General features: G+C 42.3%; 1 protein-coding gene across 4 annotated transcripts in view; it reads left to right on the top strand.

Moving 5' to 3' along the window:
• bsna (bassoon presynaptic cytomatrix protein a) overlaps window positions 1–25088 on the top strand; it is a 155517-nt gene that overhangs the window by 66601 nt on the left and 63828 nt on the right. For all 4 annotated transcript variants that reach the window (XM_070968426.1, XM_070968427.1, XM_070968430.1 and 1 more), the window contains exon 3: window positions 6165–7568. In XM_070968426.1, the coding sequence (XP_070824527.1) occupies window positions 6165–7568 (1404 nt within the window). The remainder of the gene's footprint in view (window positions 1–6164; window positions 7569–25088) is intronic.

Here is a 25088-nt window from a genome sequence, read left to right on the forward strand (position 1 = left end):
GTTAGTGTGTGTGTGTGTGTGTGTGTGTGTGTGTGTGTGTGTGTGTGTGTGTGTGTTTGTGTAGTGTTTACAGAGGGATGGTGGGTGTGTGTGAGTCAGATAAAACCACCAGTCAAATGAGAAAGTATAAAGATGAGGGTACTGTTTGTCAGGTATTATCCACCTACACAACAATTATTGGACCACAACAGAGAATGACTTACGATATTCTTTCTCTTCATATTTGTTCATTTGCTTGTTATTATTGTTTGCTTCTATAAGTACAACATCCTGTGTAATTTAGGCCATTGAACACAGGGTAATCACATGAAGGTGCTGTATTCGATCAGCTTGCTCAGATGTCATATTAGTTACTTTCTTAATTGACAGAGTGAAGCAGATAAACCAGCAGGGAGATGGAAGGAAGGGAGACTTCATAGATTTCCTTGTCTATGCTGTTTTCGCTACCGGCTCTCGGTCCTCCCACTTCCTCTCCACTCTTCTCTTTGTGTCTCCCAGCTAATTAATGACAAATTAGATTAGAGTCAAAGTGAACTCTGCTCCTTGCAACTTCCACTCGCCTTTTCAACTCAAAAGCAGAGCTGCGTGATATATGCTAAGTGTTATATTCCAAAAATTTTGATTGATTTTGCAGTTGGCGTACAGTTTGACTCATTTAATTGCTTTACTTGCTGTTCTGCTCATCCGTTAAAGCCAGTTGATGTATAGTAGCACTCCATTTAGGACAGACTGTGTGCTTCTATGCTTCCAGTTTCTCGATACTGGGAAGCATGGACGCTTCTCCGAAAACACATTCATTCAAAACATTTTTTGTGATACCTGGTTGAACTTGATCATCTTTTCCCATCTGTGTTTCAACAGCTGCTCAACTATTTAACACCCATCGACCTGCTAAAACTAATCCAACTGAAAGTTCTTCTTACTGACAGAGTTCAACCTCTTGAGCAGTAGACCTGACCTCCAAGTTAATTATTGTTACAACAGGAGCTCAGACCTGTGTGTGTGTGTGTGTGTGTGTGTGTGTGTGTGTGTGTGTGTGTGTGTGTCTTAGACTGAGTGGTTAACTGTGTCTGTGAGGGTGTGTGTGGGAAGTGACAGCGACAAAGGAAGAAAAACAGAAATGTGAGGAAATCAGAGTCCTGCAGGTTTGATGAGTGCTAAACTACTTAGGGTAAGCTGGAGATGAGAGCCTGCAGTCATGGTCTGCAGTGTGCGTGTGTGTGCGAATGGGCGTGCGTGTGTGTGTATCTGTGCGGTTTTGTGTGTTGGAAAGCAGTATTTCATGTGTTGGCTTGGGTTGATTTGGGTCCTGTTTGTGTCTGTAGCTGTGTGTGTGTGTGTGTGTCTGTAGCTGTGTGTGTGTGTGTGTGTGTGTGTGTGTGTGTGTGTGTGTGTGTGTGTGTGTGTGTGTGTGTGTGTGTTAGTGGGTTGAAACCTGACTCTCCACTCAGTGCTATTCTACTTCCTTCTATGTTGCATTAAGGAGCTAAATATCCAACCATACAGCATTCAGTTGTGGCTTCAAAGAATTTTGGATTTTGCTGCTTTAACTGGACCCTTTGTATTGGGATGTGTACAGTTTATTTACATGTCAAACTATAGCTCATGAAACAAAAGTACTAATGACTGTATCATACAGACATGGAGTAATAATCATAAAATAGGCAGAAATGGTGTATTTTGTTACTAGGTGTCTATGCTTGATTGACTGGAGTTGGCAGGCTGAGCTCCAGTAGGGGAACAAGATACAAAATGAGTAAATTTGCACTGTCACTTTAAATCTGTTGTACAGTGTGTTGTTAGCAGTGGTAAGAGTAAGGAACACACCAGTATCTTCACAGAGCAAAATGACATTTGCTGATATGTTACATTCTGTTTAATGTGCTGCAGCCGACCACCTAATTAGCCCTCCAAATTAGCCTGAAAACTGACATTAGCAGTGTACTTTTACCCAATGAATATTTCTTTGGTGGGACAAAATGTGTGTCCATGTTAATAAGTTAGATAATAAGAACAGACTTTTTCAGAAACGCTAACATGGGTTGCTGTCCATGCAGAAAGGAGTGTTTCAGGAAAATATTTAGTGAAAATGCGGTTCTGCTTTCCCTTTCCTTTACTTTTCTTCCTGCAGTAGAGTGCAGTCAGCATCACTGGAGATTGTCAGGACTCATATTCCTCCTTTCAGAAAAGACATTTGCAGCCATTTGTTCTTGTAATAACTTCCACAGGCCTGAAAATTGCCTGATCCCAGCTGACATCAACTGACTGACTTGTGAACAGTACACACAGACTAGTAAATGGGCAATAGTTTGAGGTGACACCTGTACTTTAAGGCTTTAAGGTACATAAGACACCTGTCAAAGCTGCCCTGGGACAGGCTTTTAAGTCTCTGTCAGAGCTGCTGATTTCAATGTGGAGTTCAGGGCTCTGCCATGGGCTTGAGGTAGTTTTTGGAGGGTCAGATGATGGCAATTGCTCATTGGATATTGTCTGTCTGCATTTCTGTCTCAGGCTGCAGGCTGGTGTATTATGTTATCTTTTACTGACCTCCATCTGCAAACAGTGATACTGTGTCCAAATTGTATACTACATAACGACTCCAGTACACAGCATATTAATCTCTATTTTATGTGTTGACAGGATACAAAAAAGAAAGAATGCACAGGTGTATATAATGAAATGAATAATGGCTGAATTCTGTTTCACTGCTTCAATTTCAGGGTCCTGGTATTGTTCATGCTGGCTCACTCTCACACCGTCATGGCTTACTGAGAGACTTGAATCATTGTTAATGTTATTAGTAACACCTCTACTTTTCTACTATGATGAATGAACATGCTGTCTGTGTAAAATACATGTTGTCCCAGATTCTGTAGACATTTTAATATTAAAGATGTAAGCTAGCTAATGACAGCAAAGACGTGGAGGTGGTGGAGGTAATATTGCACCAGGACTCAAAATTGACTGTGTTGCTTTTTGGCCTTTAGAACAAGCTTTCTTAACCTTTGCAGTTGAGATGTCTTTCATTCCCACCCACTCACTTGTAGCACTGCCCTCCTGGGTTAGTTATTGCAGTAACAGGCAGTTGTTACATTTTCAGTAGCTACATGCTGCTTCCTGGACAAGTTTCACTTGAAAATTTTTCATCTCAGTGGGACCCTTTGGTTAAAGTTTAAGTTAGGATATCTCTTGATCTCTTGAAGTGTGGCTTTGTGCTGTAGCTCTGTGAGAGTCCATGTATAACACCTGATTGTATCGTGTCATTGCGCCAACAACGCTTCCTGTTGCACTCTGTTTAGGGGTTGATTTAGCGAAAATGTTGGCCGGACTTAAGCCTACAGTTACACATGTACACTCAATGCGCTGTGTATACTCTTAACACTTATCAACTTGCTAACCAGTAAACAATTCTGCTATATGTCAACACAGTATCATCTGATTTCAGGAGAAAATGTGTAATTTTGCTTTTAGGACTGGTGCTGCAGTCCCCACAGAGAATAAGTGTACCCTAGATTATGCTGAAACCTGCACATTTAGTAGAGAAAAAAAAAAAGTGGTCCATGTAAATTGGATGCAAACATCAGGTGCAGTGTTACAGTACAGGCACATGAAGCAACACAGGTTTATAGTTTTAGCGTTTAGTGTCAATATGCCATAATTACCAAATTAGTTATTAAAAAATGTACTTGCACGTGTGGTATCCAGCCATACAGATTGCTGCTTTTATTTGGTTTAGAGTACAGTATCTGTGTCTTTCTGCTGCCACCCTAGCAGACTGTAACTCAGTGTGGACACTTTTCATTGGAACTGCTTTTTACCAAAGAAGTTACCCTTATGGAAACTGTTTATCACAGAGTAACTGGTCCTGGAAAGACACAATGAAACTCCACTGCACTAGGGTTAAACATAAGAGATGGATATCTCAAAACCTGGACAAATAAAACCAAAACTATTTGCATACAGCAAGGCAAGTGAGAAAAGTCCATTTTTTTCACAAGTTGGTGAACTGACCCTTGAAGCAAACCCTCGGCAACGTGTTTCTTCCTCACCTGTTAGCAGCAGGAATCGGATACATAAAGGATTCACTGGTTTTAACCACAGTGAAGCAGAAGTGGATATTCTGTGCTTGTGTGCTGTTGATTAAGCTTGACATGATGAGAGCTGAAGAGCTGCCTGGATTAAAAAACTGCTGACTCCTCTCCCTCCACTGTTCGCTCCCTCCGTCTCCTCCCTGCTCTTTCCCGTCTCTCCATCCCTCGCTCTATCCCTCATTCCTTTGAGTGTCTCTTGTGATGTTGCTTATATAGCAGAGGGATAGACAGGGACTCATTAAAATCAGCTCCCCCCTTCTCTTTCTCTTTATCTACTTCTCTTCATCTCCCTCTCGCCATCTTTATCAGATGTAATTATGGCAGCACAACGTGGGAGGAGCCTGCACAGCAAAATTATACTTTCAAATCTCCTTTCGCTTCAGCTATTCAAGGAATAAGACCTACATTTCATGATCAGAGAGACAACAAAAAAATGGGGGTATAGACAGAAAACAAGAAACTGGGAATGTAGAGGAGGAAAAAAGAGGGTGAATGTGAAGAAGAAACAGGGAAAAGAGAAGCACAGTGGAGAGGAAAGACAGCTACAAAGAGAATATGTTAAGGAGGAAAGGAGGATGTCAGGCTGTGGCTGTGGCTGTAGCCGCTGAGTTAACAGAACATGGGATCAGTGGTGCTGTCAAGCTAGAAAATGCCAGACAGCAAAGCAGGCTGGGACAGCACAGTGGGAAGAACTGCTTAGTTAGGGTACGTGACTGATGCAGGCATTTTTTTCATCCTTTCCTCTCCCGGTGCTTTCCACATCTTCCCCTCATTCACAGAGCCACCTTGTCCTGTAGCACCTCACAAAAAAACGAGGGGGGTGGGGGGGGAGTTCAGTGGATAACGGATGGGGTGATACAGTATGTTTGCGCAGTGCATTATGGGAAGGAAAGGGGATGGGAGAAACGCTTGGAACGTGCAGAGATTTACTAGCTTTGCTCTGGTTGCAGAGGAGCTAGAATAGCACTATTTATGGCAGCTGGGTCGCTGTGGTGGAGATAAAGCTACTGTAGGACAGACAGGACGAGAGCAGGCTGACACAGTTCAGAGAGAAGAGCTGTGTGTTTTTTGCAGTCGGGAGAAATTAGAGAGCCAAGCGAGGTCCGGACACAAGGGAGTATCAGCTCTCATCTGGAGGAAGAAGAGAAGGAAGGAGGAAGGCAGGAGAAGAGGAGAGGAGGGGTGATGTTTTTATTTTTTTTTATTTTTAGAGGGGCGTTTCATTTTCATTTCATTTGACTGTATGTGTGTGTATCTGTTTGTGTCTCGCTTGTGCTTCCACTTGATTTCTGTGTGTGCATACCTGTGTACCTTTGTAGATTTATATGTGTGCGTGTGTCTGTGAGAGATGTAATGCTTTTCACTCAGGTTGCGGCTTCGGCTTAGCAGTCACTCAGTGCTGCAGTCAATCTGTGGTTGATTTACCTCTCTTCCTCTATTTCTGGTTGATTACAACTATTTTCTCTGCACTTCTGTTTTCCATGGGAAGAAAGATGGACCATAATCGTGTGTAGCCATCCAAATGCACTCTCTCTGTCATCTGCAGCTTTGAAGTTGGCTGAATGAATACAGTGTCCATGTGGTTTAGATGAATAGTGCATCCTGTCTGAGTCAGAAATTATATTTACAGTAATCAATAGCAATCTGCTTTCAAAGAGAAAATTAATGAATCATAGCGATGTTTTATATCTATACTGTCTTCTGTCTTTACAGAAACTAATTCATTCTCTTCTCCTTCTTTTCTTTTGCTTTCTTTTCCGTGCAAAGATTTTTCTTACATTGTTGAAGTAGTCATAACCTCTTCAATCGCACTGACCCAGTCAGTCAAAACACATAGTGTGCTGCAAAGAACCTTATTGTACATTTCTGTGGAAATTCCAAAGAAACCAAATATATGAGGGTGTTCTGTTTGACGGGTTGGTACAGTCATAAAAACAGTTTTGATTTTCATGTTTCACTGAATATAAACATAAAGCTTCATTTCGGAGTCGGAACAAGCTGATAGAGAATATATGTGTGATATTGTCAGACAAGGTTAAAATAACATCAACCCTGTCTGTTTTCTGTCTGCAGGTCCAGGAGTGGCTGTGTCTCAATTGTCAGATGCAGAGAGCTCTTGGCATTGATATGACCACGCCTCGCTCTAAGAGCCAACAGCAGATTCACTCTCCGTCACACCAAGCCAAGCCCATCGTCCAGCCTCAGCAGCCTGCACCTCAGCCAACACAGCCAACACAGCCGGCAGCAGCAGCAGCGCAGCCCAAACCTTTGGCACAGAGTCAGCCCACCCAGCGGCAGCAGCAGCAGCAGCAGCAGCAGCAGCAGCAGCCTCAGTCTCAGCCCTACAGCCAGACTCAACCCTACTCCCAGTCCCAGCCATACTCCCAGTCCCAGCCGTACTCCCAGTCCCAGCAGTATCCCCAGTCTCAGCCCCAGGCGTACCCTGTGTCCCAGCCAGGGCCCCAGACACAGCCTCATACCTCCCCAGGCTTGCAGAGACACCCAGGCCCTGGAGGCCCCCAGACTCAGACAGGGCCCTTTCAGCAGGGCATGAGGTCTGACCCATACGCCCAGAGAGGTCCTGGAGCTCCAGGAGTTGTGGGAGGTCCTACAGGAGGCCCCAACCAGCCTGGGGGTCCACGTATTCCCCACCCTGGTGCTGTGCCTCTTCCTGGACTCACCAAGGCTCCCTCCCAGCCCGATTTAGGTCGTGGTTCTCCGATGCACCAGTCTATGGCACGGCACACTGACCAGACCAGAAGCGCTGGTTCCTCCCCAGCCCACAGACCTCAGAGTCAGGCACCTCCTCCTGCCCAGGACGGCCTGACCAAACTGTTTGGCTTTGGGGCATCGCTGCTCAATCAGGCTAGTACCCTGATAAATGTTGACCCTCTACCCACTGCCTCCACCCAGCCAAGCCCTGCACGAGGCAAGGTGGTGTTCAGTAATGCAACTCCTGACAACAGGCAGCAACAACAAGGGGCCCCTGGCACCAAATCGTTTGGTATGGGGGGCCCTCATGTTCCAACTCAAATGGGTGGCCCTCATGCACCAAGCCAGATGGGGGGTCCTCATGCGCCGAGCCAGATGGGGGGTCCTCATGCGCCGAGCCAGATGGGGGGTCCTCATGCGCTGAGCCAAATGGGTGGACCGCATGCGCCGACCCAGAAGCAGCAGACTATGCCCCATCAACAAGGAATGCCACATCAGCAGTCACCCACTCATCATCAAAAAGGGCAGCAAGGACAACAACATCAGCAGACACCTGCTCATCTACAGAAAGCGCCACAAAAGCAGGAGCCCATGATGGCTCCGGTTCCTGCTCCAGAGCCTGTGAAGCCTAAAGTGAACTGCCCTCTCTGTAAAACGGAGCTGAACATCGGCAGCTCTGACCAGCCCAACTACAACACCTGCACACAGTGTCACAGTCAAGTGTGTAACCTGTGTGGCTTCAACCCTACGCCGCATCTGGTGGAGGTAAGAGGAATGTTACACCTACTTGCAGCACACTGCACATGCAACGTCCCTCACACTCAGATTCATGTGTATGTGTTGTAAGCAAAGTGTATGTTGTGTCCCAACATACACTGAAGAACAAGAACTGTAGTCTCTCACACACACACACACACACACACACACACACACACACACACACACACACACACACACACACACACACACACACACACACACACACACACATTCAGAATCATCTCCTCCCAGACAATCGATACCATTCAGCACAAATAGAAAATGCTATTCATTTCACTGTTGGACATCTTCCTCCTGACTGTGTGGAGGATGCAGTCAGACCTGAACCTCTCATTGTTCCTCTGAGGAATTCACTCTCTCCATTCTTACTCTTTTTGCTCTTAAACTCTTTCATTTTTCTGTCTGTCTTTTTGTGCTCACTCGTCTGATTTTTTTTTTCTTCATTCCCATCTAACTCGCTCTCTGCTCCCTCCACACCTCTGGCTCTGTATGGCCACCAATTAAAACCTACTTCTGTTCGCATATTATCATTACTTTAGTCATACACTGGCCTTTCTATCCCTCTCTTTAATTGGTCATTTAATTAGTATTTACATTAAAATCATTCTTAAATGCATTCATTAATTTAATTGATTTTTAATCAAATTAAACAAATTAAATATTACCTCACATTTGTCTTGATAATATTGACCCTTTATTCCATTAATTTCCTTTTGTGATGCTACTTAAACATTTGATAATGCCACACAAACTTATTATATTGATTCAACAGATCACAAAATCTAAATTTGATTGTATGAAATTATAAATCTATATATAAAACTCTTACTTAAAGGTGTAGTATGAAAGATATGGCCAGAATTGTTGTTTAAAATGATCAAAATTACATCAAATTAGTGTGAAGACCTAACAGTTCTAAAAGTATGTCAAAGATGTCTCTGTCTCTGTTGTGTTGCAGAAATATCCACTGGTTAGCATGCTAACCAGCTAGCCTCAGCCTGTCTTGTGTCATGACAGTCTGATTGTGTAGTTTCAGCTGAGGTTGCTTCATTTCACAAGCTGTCTTTGCTTTCTTAGTCAAATAAGTAAACACAAAATTTTAAGAAAGGAAATATAAAATATATATAAATGTAATGGAGGCTGAGCCCAGTTCCTTTGCCCTCAGTGTAAACACCAACAATCCCACAAGCAGAGAGTATCATGAGCAGCAGCTAGCAGATTCTCCTGTGATATGCTGCCATCTAGTTTGCGTTGACCTTCAACAGGTTGTCAATTCTTGCCTGGAACAGGTGGGGAAAAGTTACTAAAAAGTTACTAAAAACTCACACAAACGCACAAACATGTGCAGCACAACAGACATGACATGTTATCTCATTTTGACTAGAAGGAAATAGAAGACCATTGATTCATCTCTCTTCTGCCATCCCCCAGAGCTACAGTAAGGTGGGCTTTCACAAACATTTCCACAAAACAAATGTAATCATACGAAGCATAATGTAGATTCAAAAGAAATGCAAGGTCAGAATTGTAACAACACCGCTGTTTATGTCTCTCTGGCATAATCAAAGGCCACCATACAGAAGCTCAAGGCAACTGCTGAGAAAACATATACTTACCCTTGAGTGATAACTATGAGGGCCATTAGCTATTAAGTCATAAATCTGCAGAAGCATCCAACAGGCAGCAACAGCAGCAGCAATCAAGACCATCAGCCAACTTGCTTTGTCAGAATAGTGCGACATGTTATGTGTTAAACTGTTTCCCTGCAAACATGCTGATAAAAAGGACAAAGAAACCCCTGAAACGGAAACAATCTTAGCTTTGCTCCAAGTTACCAAGCAAACAGGTCAACCAAAAAACTGGCTGAGAATGATTTATTTTTAGTCATAGCAGCTCAAAAGTATTGCAATGCATGAGTCTGAATGTTATTGAGGTATTGCTTGAAAGTAATGTCATCCCACCACAGATATATTTTAATATATATAAACAGTTAAATGCAAAGAGTTTCATCATCCCAGCAAGTTTCATGACCCTCTGAATGAAAGAAATACATCATACAATGTTAAGACAAACATCCATTTTATCAGTGCCATAATGTCCACAAGGTCCTTTTTTCTTCTTATTCCAAGAGACAGGCTAACATTCACAAAGTAACCCTGTCACTTTCACATCAATGTAACATGACTTAAAACAGCCGATTAGCTGTTAAATGACTGAAAACTCATTTTTCACTTCAGTTCAAAAGAGGCCCAAGGATACTATTTCATAGCGTGAGGGGCAAGAAAGAGCAGGAAGGAAAGATGAGAGATGAAAAGAAAATTGAGCAAGCAATAAGCAAGAAATGGAGATAGAAGAAAGCACCAGAGAGAAAAGGCAACAGACAGAGGCAGACCAAGCAAGGGCAAAAAGGCAAAGAATGAGGGAGACTAAAAGTTTCAACAGAAGCAGAATTACAAAACACAGACATCGTTTTCAGTTATGCTTTCTTACATCCAAAGTGATTCTGCTCATGGCAAGAAGAGGCCGACTGCTCCCTCACCTCCCCTTCATCGATCCAGACACAGGCTTAGAAGTGAAAAGAAGGAAGATAGAAGGCAATAGAAAAGGGAAGAAAGGACATCAAATAAGTAAAGGAAGTAAGGAAGTTAGAAAGGGAACAGGACAGTAAAGAATTCAGCATGTATGAATGGAAGAGTAATGCCAGAAATGAAGTATGTGGGGAAGAAGGGAAGCAAGGATGCAAGGACAGAAAAGAAAGGTTCATAAGGAGGGAAATCAAAGAACAGAAGAGAAACACAGGAAGGAACTATGTGAGGACAGGAGGCAGATGTTAAAGAAATAAGGAGGAAGTAGGGATAAAAGTGGGAAAGCAGCACAGAAGGAAGAAGAATTGAGGGAACAAACAGATGAAAGAAAGGACAGAAAGAAGCAAGGATGCGTGTAAGTCAGTCAGTCAGGCACATTGAGATTGTGTTGTGTTTACTTTGAGGCAGCATGACGCCTTCAGGGTCTTTGGGGAGTAGCACAGTACTGTACTCTAATGTACTGTCACTGCCTTAAGATAGACGTAGAGATAATATACAGAGCTATATATAAGCACTACTACTGTGTACAGGACAGTAATAAACATACACACACAGCAAAGAGGAAGAATGGGTCAAAATGTTATTTGGGCCGTGAGAAATCGCTGCCATTAGCTGTCACGCACGCAAATCAAATGTGTGCATCTGTGTGTGTGTGTGTGTGTGTGTGTGTGTGTGTGTGTGTGTGTATGCAATGCTGGGTAAGCCCTGCGTCTCTCTAGGAGAAATGAATGAATAGAAAGAGAAAATAAATAGAAGGAAGGGAGAGAGAGATGTCAGAGATGACAAAGTTAATATTGTGATCAATAGATACAGTTCTTTCTTTCAGTAAATTAGGAAAAAGATGATGATGATGATGATGATGATGATGATGATGATGATGATGATGACACAGAGTATTTGTTAACTACTGCTAATGCCTGATTTCTATTCAAGCCAACAAAAAATAAGTGATTAGAGCTGGAAAAGATGTTGACCACACACAAAGAAAATGAAGAAGCCTGGATCATTAGAGACATAGAGAAGAAAAAGACAGGGGGGACAATTAAAGAGAGACAAAGCATGAGAAAATGATGAGGAGGAACTCACAATGAAATTAAGACAGAGACGCAGATGAATAAAAAGACACATTCAAAGTGAGATGAAGAGCGAAGGAGCCGTGGAAACAGATGGAAAGAGAAATGAGTAGAAGCTCAGGGGAAGCCAGACATGTAGAGCTCAATCACGTGCAGCCTTCGGTCCAGAGGGAAGTCAGGCACTGACACACACACACACACACACACACACACACACACACACACACACACACACACACACACACACACACACAAAAGACTGTAAGTGGAACAGTAGGGAGAGAGACAGAAAAAAATCATGTGGGTGAAGACGGGGGGGAACGATGACGACGAAGCAGCGATGAGATCAGAGGAGCACAGCTCTAGCTGGTGAAGTTTGACTGATAGAGGACAGGTTTTTCCTTTTTTTAAAAAATTAATCTTAATTTTAAAGAGCTGGATTCTTTAAAGATTGGCAAAAAATATTTTCTAAAGTACTTATGAAAATATTTGCATATGCAGTACTTTTTTAGCCCCACTGGCATCCGGCCTCTTTGGATGGTGATGGCAGTCAGTTCGTCCACCCAACGCTTCCTGTCTTAAGTATCTCCGCAGCCATTCAGTTGACACCTCCATGGGACAGACATTGTCATTTTAAAAAAAAAAATTGTGCAAATATTTTCGTTCCCCTCAGGATGAATTGTAATAATGTTAATGATCCTCTGTCTTGTCATCTAGCGCCAAACCAAATGACATTCACATTAGCCTCCATTTTGAGTTCAATGCTAATTGTTAGCATGTTAACAAGAGACACTAAGATGCTAAACATGCTAGACATCATCATGTTAGCATCATCCCTGTGAACACTGTAGCATGCTGTTGTTAACATTTAGTTCAATTCACCCCTTTGCCTTAGTGCAACTTTACAGAGCTGCTAGGACTGTGAATTCTTCTTAGTCTTGTCATCGATACACAGCAGTTTGTCTCACACTGTGGTAGCAGGTACACATCAAACCATTAAGTCCAACATCAGCTCAGTCACTGACACAGTTAGCTCCACTTTTATTCAGGAAGGTATTGTCTGCCTTAGTGGGTATTATGATGCGCTCAGGAAGCCAACCATAGCCAGAAATGAAAACTTCATTTCACTGTGCATTCATATTTTCCCACTTTTCCATGTACACACTGAATGCACATATTCACCAAACAAAAGGATCTAATGTCTAAATAAATGAAAATGCACTAAATCCATAAATCTGTTTGTAAAGCGGTCACCCCTCTGCTCACCATACTCCAGGAAACACACCGTGACAGAACACAATCTTGTGTCTTTACTGAAAAATGAATGTGTGTTGTGTTGTTGAATGTGAATGAGTGTTCTTGTTTGAGAAAGATGAGAACGCTTTGTGATGGAGAAACATTGAGGGTAGCACTTGCTTGCTTGATCAATAATTCAGCACAGTTTTTTTAATATATATATATATATATATATATATATATATATATATATATATATATATATATATATATATATATATATATATATAAATAGCCAGAGAGATGAAATATGCAAGAGGGAGGCAGTGTCTCCTGGAACAGAAAAGTAAAAAGTCACCAGGTTTATCCTCTCCCCTCTGTCTGCTCTGCTTCTCTACTTAACTCCTGCCTCCCGTAGTTGTTTCCTTCGTCAATCCTTCCCTTCTCTTTTGTTATCTATGTTGTGTGTATTTTGCACACGTAGCTTTCAAGCAACAGCCTGAGCTCAGAATTCAACAGGAAAACATATTTAACAGAACAAGTGGGACACAGGCTTCTCATAAAACACACACACACACACACACACACACACACACACACACACACACACACACACACACACACACTGTATAAGCAGGTGTTAATGAATGAGTGAATGAGGCCATTTCTCTGTCCAGTCTGTCATTCAGGCGGTCATAGTTGTCATCACTGCTGTCGGAACAATTATCAGGATTACAGCACCCAGTCCACCTGCATATGTGTCTAAATGTGTGTGTGTGTGTGTGTGTGTGTGTGTGTGTGTGTGTGTGTGTGTGTGTGTGTGTCACATCTGAGGGAAACTGATTAGGGATTGTGACATGTAATCTGCATTAGTGGATTTGTGCACTTGTGGTGTATTAGTGTGTATTGCTAAATGTCTAAGTCTGAGTTTGTGTGTGTGTTAATATTATATGAGTAAGACTCTAAGCTGTATTTCAGTCGAGAGGCTGGATGCTGCAAAGGACAGAACCTGTGAAGATGTGTCCTTGAAAGGACCAGAAGCTGCTCAGGTGGTCCTCATCAACGGTCATCATACAGTGAACGAGTACTTTAATGTTTTACCACCACAAGAAGTCCAATAGTGACACAAGAAACTCCGATTTTGGGTTAGCCTGGTTAGCTGGCAAGGTTTCTTGGACCTGGATCCATGTGCGTTTAGCTACAATATCTAATCCAGGAGGCTAATTTATAATAATCTTTAGGTTTGTCCTAAATTTCCCACAACAAATATGGTGATTGTTGGTGAAGTTATCATGACCTACAGTTGAATGGCCGTCAGTCTGGCAGTAAGACCCAAAATATTGTAACTTCCCTTTAACTGATGGTGCTCTTACACATGTTTTGTATCTGGGCTGTATGACGTTACTGCTAATGCAAACCAAGAATTTCCTGCTGCTGTTTCACATGTCAGCTGGTGATCTACAAGGAGGCTTTTGTTGTGAAGCAGTCACAGGAAATGTAATGCAATTCCTTCTTCTGTGCCCTGCTCTTTTGTGGAAAACTAGTCACATCAAATGCGCACCACAAAATCAGACTGCATTTGCTCATGGCATGATGGAGAAAGATGATTATTGACTGACTTCTTTGATCAAACAACATGAGGCTGCACTGTAGACACAGATACACCAGTTTCTCTCAGTCTGTAGCATTTCTGAAGAGTTTTCCCCCGAACTTCTATTATTAAAGCACATAACTCCAGTTAGCACAGGTGTAAAATCTAGAGCAGCTTCCATGGTCTGCTCACATAGTTAAGATCACAGTCATGGGGGGTTTTACGGCATTAGTCTCACTGGTTGCTGCTATAGTAACCACCTTATTGCCGAGCCCCTCACTCAGACTCTCACAGTCAGACACACCGCTTTGCCTCAGGAAAATGCCACAATGGCCAAAAGGTTAACATGAGTAATTTAATGACTTTCTCTGCGTGTAGGTCTTAAACTATGTGTGTGTGTGTGTGTGTGTGTTTGTGTGTGTGTGTGTGTGTGTGTGTGTGTGTGTGTGTGAGAAGTTCCCACTGCGCTGATTGGTTATTATAAAGGTTGCTGTTAGCACTATGGGGACCACTCAGGTTAGTGGAGTAGAGTTAGCTTTTGTTTGTTTTATGTAACCTGTTTGATTCTCTAATCTTTCTGCTCCTTTACCCTTTTCCCTCATCTAGCTGCTCTCATATGCACTGGGAAAAATACATAAGAGAATAACAATCTGTAAATTGCAGAACATCCAGAGAGGCACAAACTAACAAACAGACACAAACAGCAAGAAGAAAATTTTAACAAAAGACAGAAGCTGCATAATGCTCCGTAAACTGTGACATTTAGTCAATGGCAAACAAATAAATGCCATAAACTAAACTGCTCCTGAAAGACAAAGTCTGATTTTGATTTATTTCTGTATTTTTCTCACATAATATGAAGGCTTAACTTCTGTGAGTGTCCTAGTTAAAGAGAAAAAGAAATATGAAGGAATAAGGGACAGAGTTAGAAGATCTTTAATTCTTTTCAGTCCCAAAAAACAAGCACACTTCAGCACTGTTTGACTTCAATCACCTGTGATCAGTTTTCAGTAGATTAATATTCTTTTTCGTTCCTGTTCTTGCCTATATATTTAAAATATCGCCTATGAGACATTAACCAGCATTTCTGTGCTTTCCTCAGTGATGGTGATATTTTTATAGAGAAGAGAGAACTGCTACCAATACAGAGCTTCAAATCAGCATTATGAATAGTCCTGATCAGACAAAAGAACTCAGGATCTTTCATCTGAATGCTGTCATGAATTTGTTTAAAATGAATGCTTTAAACATGCTCTAACAGCCACAACAGCACCCTTAGAGCATGGAAAGCTTTTCTTTTTTCTTCTGTCTGCAGGACTCAAGCCATTCAGGCCAAATGCAGATTCTGATGCAGTCCAAATGATAAAGGTAGTCCAATTTAAAAATCATTCGCCTTCAATCCAAACAATTCCAATGACACAGAGCAACATAGAGAAATGTGAATACTCCTCATAGAAAATAAAAAGCTAAGTTGACCGATGTGATAGAATTTTAGAATATCACTTTAAATGTATTCTTCACATGATTACATCCAGATACATCTAATAAAGGATCTATATTTTCTGATGCTGCTTCAGCACCACGGACAGCTCCATGGGTTTATGAGCCCACAGCGCAGTCAGGCTGCTGATGGTTCAGTCATGATTGCTGTCATGGATTCTAACTTGTACAAACCTCAGTCAGATAAAGGATCAATGATTCAGTTCAGACTAGACCAACATATTCAACTAAACAACCCGTCTGCCCTGAACTCTCTCCCTCTGCACGTGTGTGTGTGTGTGTGTGTGTGTGCGTGTGTGCGTGTGTGCGTGTGTCAGAATAATTTCTACACTCTGTTCAGCTGTGTGGTCAGCATCTAAAAATAGCACAAACAGAAAGAACGGAGCAGATGTCACATTGTGCAAGACCTCTGTCCACCACACACACACACACACACACACACACACACACACACACACACACACACACACACAAATTTTTCCCATTGGTTATCACATGAATTTTGTAGACTGATACAGTTTCTAATGTAAATGTGTAGAATAGTGCTTTATAAATTATTATTCGTAGTAGTCGTAGTCGTAGTAGTTGTGGTTCCCTCATTTTGTGTCCTTTCCTCTATTCTTCATCTTTCTTCGTCTTCTACTTGTATTCACTGCTGCTCTCTGACTGTGGATTGGAACCCAATTTAGTCATTTTCCCCAAAGATGTGTTAATGGGTGCAATGTTCAAATCAAAGAGATATGAATATGCAAAGGTGATCAAACCACCAGCCTATAGGAAATGAATGTGTCCCCAGTGAATGTTTTTCAAGGGGGGGTGATTACACTGCAATGTTTAAAATGGGCGATGAATGCATTTTTATCTAATCTAATAAATGTGTCAGTGTCCAAAACTACTGCCATCCATCCAAGAAAAAAGACTCTGAGATGTGCAAAAAGGGCCAGAGATGAGGAGAGGTGATAAGGAGAGAGGAATCAAAGGTAGGAAATAAGGACAGAGTGAGTCATGCTGCTGTATTTAGAAAGAAATCAGAACAAAAATAGAGGAGGAGAGCGGCAGCAGAAACGTCAGAGCTCCTAATGGACGGGCGGTTCGCTCCTGCACTCCAGAACATCTCACTACAATTAATAATACAACGACTCGCCATCCTCTCCTCCTCCTCCACCTCCTCCTCCACCTCCTCCTCCTCTCCTCTTCCTCCTCTCCCTGCCTCTGTCCACCCGCCTCCTCTCCATCTGTTCCTTTCATCTTGTCCTCTCTGCCTCCCTTTTCATGCTCTCTCTCACACCCAGATTTTCCCAGGTTGGAGTCAAACTGGCAACTTTCTGATCACTGTCCTGCTTTGAGTTTAAATATAGCCTTCCCACTTTCTACATCTCCTCCTGCTTTTGTCTTCCTCCTCTGTTCCATTTCTCATCTTATTTCTATTTTCCGTCTCCTCTCTCTCACACAAATGCCTTCCTTTGTCCTCTTCTGTTGTCACACCTTGGTAGGAAACCAAACCCTGCACCTTTGTCAGCCTTTCTTCCTTTCACTCTTTTACTTAGTTCCTCCACTGCTCTCTCTCTCTCTCTCTCTCTCTCTCTCTCTCTCTCTCTCTCTCTCTCTTTCTCTGCCTCTCAGAGCTCTTGACTTATTCAGCACACCCAACTCCCCTCACTTTTTTAAGAATTCATACAATATGCATTGAGAAATCTGCAAGACAAGTAACTTTTTCTGGATATGTTGCTTGCTTTTTTCTCTTTTTTTTGGTCTCAACCACTTGCTGATCAAATCAGTCATCAAGATCACGACACAGTCGAGAAAAAAAACAAATCATCAGGTCTTTTCACAGTAAACTCGTCACTGAGGTGGATGCGTTTTGTTTTCTGAAGGTCGCTGAACTTAAGTTTTTAAGTAATTTAACATATTCATGACTGGAAATCGTGTCTCCATTTGCAAGATGTTCAGCTCTTTGGTGTTTGTCGAGGAGACATTGTAATTCATTTTCGTTTTGCCTAAGGAAGTAACGTTGTCTCCTGCTTATGTACGCCATCATAACCTCTTCAACTACTGGCAGACCTGTCTTCAATATGTCATGGTTAGTTTTTGTTCAAGTCTTTTCAACTTTATTTTGATTTTCCAGTCAAGGTGTCAACGTTGGCAAATTGCTAATGTGAATTTCAGAGAAATGCACACAATGTAGCTTGATTAAGTGATAATCACTCAATAATGTTTCAGTGAAGATTATGCTGTATATGTGACACTGTAGAAAAGAAATTCTAACCCTGAAGCCACTGAAAGGGACATTTTTTTAAGTATTTCAAATTATTTAAATTATGTATTTGAGTCGAACAAGAATAATTCGCCGGCTCATTCCAGGTTCTGCCACTCCAACAAAACGTTGTTGACCTACTCAGAGCTCAGTGTGGGTGACGGTGTCATCGTGCATTCCTGAAACGTAATATACTGTAGGAATCTTACAGAGCAAATGAATGAATTTTTCTCTCCCACAAAACATCTTTAGTGGAGGTTGATAATTAGTTATCTGGATTTTTAAAAACACTCTTTTGAGAAATGAAGACAGATGTCATCATTTCTTTTATATGAACTGCTGAACTGAACATTTTTCCAGCGATCCTTGACATTAAGTTAATGTACTCGGCTCCAAATTAGGCCTTTGATATTTGACTGTACCTTGAACATTAGAAACTTAAAACTTCAGTGCTTACCTGTGTCTGCCCTGAAACTGTCAAACCCCTTAAATATCTAACATTGACTCCTGACTCACCTTCAGCTTACTCACCTCTCTCAAACCATATGTATGCGCGGTGCATATCTTAAACCCTCTACAAACCCTTTTGTACCTCCCACACAGACATCAAACTCTTCAGTGCTGTGCTATTTTTTTCCTTTCAGAGTGGCGTGCGTGCCCGGCATCGCGTGCAAACTTGACTTTTCATAGTCGGTTCTTTAAATACCTGCAGATGACGTACACTTAGGCTTGGTTTGTGTCGGTTTAGTCAGGCGGGAGGTGCAAGTGTCATTTTGAGATGCTTCTGTTTGTGTGATGAGACTCGGGACTGATGAAGACCTATCTGTTACTCATTTGTTGTGACGTACACTCAGAAATCCACAGTAACAGCGGTTACTTTAAAAGTTCAAATAATTCTTTAACCTCAGTCCGTAGATGACGCGCTTCCAGTCTGATGGTGTCTGGGGTCGTCTGAGGCTGCTTCATTTATGCACCCTCATAAATCTTTATTTATGATGGTGTTGTTTTGTGATGTTTTTCACCTCAACTCAACCTCCTCTGCTCACTCCTCCTCCCGCCCTGTCCTCTGTCTTCACCTCCATTCACTCCTCTTTCTCAGCCCTCTCCTCGTTTCATCCCTCTGCTTCTCATCTCTTCAGCTCTTTTCCACTCCTCAGTCCGTTCACTTCGCTGTTCGTATCCTCTTCCCCTTCTGCAGGTCTCCCCCTGCACCTCCTCCATACCACCCCGCACCCTCCTCCTTCACTCGTCCCACTCCTGCATCTCTGCCTTTCTTCTTCTGCCCTTGTTCATCCGTCTGTCCTCCCTCCCCAGACTGCCTCCACCCCTCAATCTGTCTCCCCTTCATCTTCTTTCATCCTCTCATCTCTCCTCCAACCCTTTTCCCTATATTTGCCTCTTCTCTTCCTCATTGCTTTCTTGCTGTGAGCAGATCTCGCTGTGTGGATGAGTTACTGCTCCGTCTCACTCGTTCTTCCTCTCTGTCTGGTCCTGCTCTCTCTGCTTGCCCTGTTTGTGTGGACATGAAGCTCCCTGCTGGAACACTAGGTAAAAGCCTTGATATGAAAGACACAGACACACACAAAAAGAGCTGTTTTTTTTGTCTCTTTATTTTGCCCCCCATAATCACTCGAGTCCTTAATAAGTGGCAGAGAGACAGTGGAGGCAAAGGATTGCTAAATTGGGAGACTGCAGACAAAACACAGATCTTGGTGACAGAGCAATAAAAGTTAAGGAAAAACTGTGGCACATGTTAGGAAAGTGCTTTTTCATATTTTTATATACAGTAGTTTACTCACTGTACAAACCACAAACTGTATCGTAGACACAGATTCAACACTTTCATGACATCAGTTAGTTCGACAGTTTTGCGGAAATGGAGTTCAGCACAAACTCTTGAACTGTTTGCGTAAACTTCTACACAGTTAAGTTTCACTTATTTGAGATGTGCCAACAACCGTGTGCCGAAGTACAGAAAAGAAAATGGGACTCGAGATGAAAGAATACGATTCATAGAGCAGTGGCGAAGAGAGAATTTTACCCTTAATCTGAAGGTGCTATGCTGACTTCCTTTGTCAGGGTTGTGTTTCCGCGATCAGATAAACTCATATAGAAAGTCAACCATGGCAGCAGAAGAGGATGAGAAGGAGGGCACTGAGCTTGTTCTGTCTTTATAACCACAGAGGAGCAGCTGGGGATGTTTGCAGGGAAACATACTGTTCCAAAATGTGTCCTGCTGAATTTTTCAGCAGTGTAGGTGAGGACATCCTCTATAAATAGTTCTACATAGAGAGTTTATTCGTGAAAATAGTCCTTCATCACCAGCAGTTTTTTAATTGTGTGTGAATTCCATTGTGCTTTCAACTCAAACATGTGTTGTGTCGTTGAGTTCGAGCTCTGGATTTGAGCTGTATGTCAAAAAAGAAATCCTCTCAAAGTGTTTTCTGCGTATTTCCCCACCCATGTGTGTGAGCCTGTGCCCTTCCATGACCAGGTGTGTTAGTGTCCCCCACGGTGTTATTTTGAAGTGGAGGCTGTAAGCCCCTCCTGGGGACCATCAAGTGGCACCTCCCTTGGAGAGCCTCAACATCACACAGGGGGATGTACAGTAGTACTACTCTGCCCACAATGGGGGGGTTTAGAACTCCTCTATGGAAGAGAAGTTGAACCATTTTATGATCCCTCGAGGGTATTCGCATTTGGCATGAAGACATAATGTATAGAGACAGAGAGACAAATCTATATGTTCATCTTTGATAGAAAAACAGCAGATCTCGAGGTAGGCGAGGATATAGGTGTGTGTACTCTGTGTGTGTGTGTGTGTGTACTCTGTGTGTGTGTGTACTCTGTGTGTGTGTGTACTCTGTGTGTGTGTGTGTGTGTGTGTGTGTGTTAGCCTGTATGAGATGCAAAGGCAGTGCTTTTAAGTTTTGTGTTTTTCCTGTCCTACTTTCTCTACTCTCTTCACCATGTTGCCTTTAAATGGGTCAGTGAGGAGAGCTGTTCACTCCCCAGGGCTACACAGCTGATTAACTGCACCCCTCACACTCACAAAGACTGACTCCCACAGACGCCCAATGTGTAACTCTTAACAATTTAAAACCCAAAGGTGTAGGGACGACACTGCGGAGGAGAAGATGGGAATTCCCTCACTGGGGGGAAGAGTGAAAGGACAAGAGGCTGAAGCTGCTGGGAGCCACAATGGAGAACTTTTTTTTTTATCAAATATCTTTACAGCTGGAGGTGTGAAGGATGATTACAATGGGGACTGTCTCCCCCTCATAAACACACCGCTGAAACAGAGGTTTTTGTAAATCAAAAATACTGGATTCGATTGACTTAAACCTGTTCATGCTGAGCCAGAATGCTTAATTAGAACAGAGAAAAGAGTTTCACAGCATCCACTCCTGAAAAGAATATAGGCTGTACAGAACAATAGGCTTAAATGTGTTTGCCATAAGAAATAACAGTAAAATCTGAACTATTACTTCAGCTCTACAAATGCCTCTGGAGTTCAGCAAAGAAGGTGGACAGCTGGACATTATGCCCATATGCAATTGTTGAACATTGTAATTCCAAAAACACGAGTATTAATCTGCTGCTTTCATGGCCTCCACTCTTCTGGGAGGACATTTTGGGACCAGGAAGCAGGGGTTTGCTCCCTTTCAGCCACAGGTCATCATATTGCATTGAAATCAGTGGCTGTCTGGAAGCAAAAAAAGCATGAAAAAATTGCATTGGAAAAAAAGACTTGCTCATAACTGTAATCCTTGCATCTGGAGTCGAAAAAAACCGCCGACAATGAATGATGACTCCCTGAAAAACTAAATGAGGGCTCTGCAATATGCAACCTTTACTGTAGGCCTAGAGCAGTGATGATGGAGTGAAGAAGATTTAAGGCAAGGTGAAGCAGCAGATCTCTGCAGGGATCAGAGAGCCGAAATGAAGCTCAGCATATATCACAACCACTGAAGAAGAGGCGCAACGGAGAACCAGAGTGGTGGCAAGATTCTGAACTCCAGTAACTGCTTTGCCAATTGCAAGTGATGGAAAACAAGATGAGCGCTGTTTTACCAAGAGGAAGCCTGAGGGCACAGATGAGATGAAATAAAAAATACTATTACTGGAACTGAGTCTGCTGCTGAGCCATAATGAAGGATTCTCTTTGAGCAATATGCAGAGTAAATGGTTGATCTTCTTGAGTCATTATGGCTGACTGCAGTAATACTGTCTTAAAGTGACATGCAGCTTGTTATCCTGAGAGGCTGCAGCAGAGCCAGAATGCAGGTTTTTATTTGAGAAATGTGTCGACTTAAAACTGGATCTTGAGCTGTGACGGCTGACTAGAGGAAATGTCGTTTGATGCGTTTCTTCAAAGTAGAAAATCAGAATTCAGTGCCGGGAGGTGGTCATTACAACCGCAAGCCTCGAGCATGGAGGAGCAGGGAAGAAAAATGGCCCCGTGAACATTTTGTTTTCCTTGTGTAACATGCTGCTGCATTTAGCAGCTCATGCTGTGGCTCGTTGTTGCAGTTAGCATAGCAGAGTAGCTATGGTAAAAAAAAAGAAAAAAAAAAAAACTTGCTTATGTAATGCATTTTTACTCTTTAAATTTAGCAGATGCCCACTTTCATTTATAATTAATTATAAGATAATTCAATCCTGAAGAGGTTCGGTGGATTTTTAGGAAAGCTTCCTGCTTTTGTGGTCATGCACGTATGACATCCTGCGCATGTTTGTCTGATTACCGACGACTACAACTATGTCCATATGTTCATTAATTAATTGTTTCTTTGATTTCTCAGCCTAAGAAAGACATCCTGCCTTTACAGAATTGTAAATCTTTGATTGCTGCGTTTCACAATCGACCAATTCTCTGCAATTAGCCAAAGTAAAACAATTTGATTAGCTGACAAAATGTGGAGCATCAGGCAGCTGGTGGAGCCACACTTTAACCTGCCTGCTTTTCACTTTTAAACTCAAATTGATGATGTAGCACACTAGCTTTTGTCTGATAGCACAACATCTTTTCATGGCACTCCTTGTGTATTTGATTTTTAATTTTGAAGCGAAGGGTGGCACAGTGGCGCAGCAGGTAGTGTGCGTGCCTCACAGCAAGAAGGTTGTCGGTTTGATCCCCGGGTCGGGCCTTTCTGTGTGAAGTTTGCATGTTCTTCCCGTGCATGCGTGGGTTCTCCCCGGGCACTCCGGCTTCCTCCCACAGACCAAAAACATGCTCATTAGGTTGATTGGTGACTCTAAATTGCCCCTAGGTGTGAGTGTGAGTGTGACAGGTTGTTTGTTGCCCCGCGATCGACTGGCGACCGGTCCAGGGTGGTACCCCACCTCTTGCCCGTTGACAGCTGGGATAGGCTCCAGCCCCCCGCAACCCCGAAAGGGATAGGCGGTGTAGAAAATGGATGGATGGATTTTGAAGCGAGACAGGAAAGGGGGGGGGGGGGGGGGGTGACATGCAGCAAAGGACCCCGGGCTGGAACTGAACCCAGGCCACTTATGTATTTTATTAACATAGATTTCCAGGCCAGAGTATCTGCATAAGCCAGTTGGCAGTGGGCTCTGGTGCAAAGAGTACTGGTGGGTCGAGGCACCTGGTGGAACTGATGGATTATAGCTTGAACTTCCTGTGTGTCACACCATTGACTTGGACAAAAAGCAAAATTATGTGGCAAAGGAGAATGCTAAAGATGATAAAAAATTCTTTTTGTGTGGTTATGTTATAAGCATCATCCCGTCTTCCCGTCAGAATTTCCGATTACCCCGGACTCTGAACACAGCATAAATTTTACTGGAGCAACAACCAAACTCTGACAGCAGGAAGCAGCAACCGCTGCAACTTAAAGAGGCTTACCGCACTGCGTGGGTACATAGAATGAAGCAAAAGCAGCGTCTCTTCTCTCTCAGCCTGCATGGCTGTTTCTGCTTCTCTCCAGGGTTCTGATGTTTTAACATCAAAGACAAACACGTTGATCCCCCTTTCTTTAACATGTTATCTCTCTCTTACACTCCATTTTTAAGTCTGCAAAATGAGTGACTCATGAGCTGATTTCTGTGTGTGTGTGCTTCTCTGTGTGCTAAAGAGGGATCATACAATTACACACATAATACTTTACATCATGAAATGTCTTTAAAGGAAACCTCGCGCGCACACACACACGCACAGTCATGACTCACATTGATTATCTAGTGAAAAGGGTGAATGACTCAGGCACACTCTGTATTTTTTCTGTCTTCTTCTTCCTTTCTTTCATGGTATCACCACTCTCATTTGTTCAGTCAATGCACCACTTATGCACCTACACTCCGTGTAAGAGTGTGCGTGTATGTGTGCGTGTGAATGATGGGAGGTAGAGGTGTGTGTTTTGGGGTTGTGACAGACCAGGCGAACATTGATTCATGACTTTGCAACTCCGGAGGGAAGCAGAGCAGATGAATGGCTACTCTGATTCACACCTCTCTCTGCTCTCTACCCAGGTCCATTCACAATTTTGGATTTTTTTTTTTTTTTTTTTAGAACTAAATTGAGACATCAATGTGTTTAAATGTTAGAAGTGTGAAGTTGCTGGAAAAAGAATCCAAAGCTTCATCCTACACAGCAAAATATTGTTGGCTTTACTAAAAAAAAAGTATGCAAACTCAATGCCTCAGAAAAAATAAGTATAATAAACTTGAGATTGTGAGGTACAGTAACTTGTTTACTTGTGCATTACTTAAAAAAGGCAAAATAGGATGGGGTAGGAAGTGGAGCAAACCATTGTGATACATATGAGGGAGGTTGATATTTTCTGAAACTTAAAAATAAATTGCGTTTGAGGTCTATAAATAGCATGGGTGCTAAATATAAATAGCATGATTCTATTATGTAAAATTGCATAGTTATATTTAAAATGATATATTTTGGGAGAAAACATTCGAATGGGGGTCCAAAACCTTGAATCTCTCCTGTAATTTCCGCTGATCAGCACAGCACATCTGCATCCTGTGTTGTTTGATTCAATGAGGGAAAAAACATTTTATTATAGAAAATGGATGGATGGATGGATATTTTTCAATAGGCTACATGTGGAAACCCATTAGGTACTGGTAAATGGTGTTTTCCAAGTTTTCAAAGTCGTGGATTGCAGCAGGATTTCGACATATGGTGTAGGCTAAAATTAAGCTAACCCTAGCTAACGTTATTGCTAACTAGCAAGCACATTTCTGGCACTGAAATACAAGACAGAAAATGGTTTATACAAGGGAAAAATA

This window comes from Chaetodon trifascialis, chromosome 8 (genome assembly GCF_039877785.1).
Source record: "Chaetodon trifascialis isolate fChaTrf1 chromosome 8, fChaTrf1.hap1, whole genome shotgun sequence".
In the NCBI taxonomy this organism is placed as follows: domain Eukaryota; kingdom Metazoa; phylum Chordata; class Actinopteri; order Chaetodontiformes; family Chaetodontidae; genus Chaetodon; species Chaetodon trifascialis.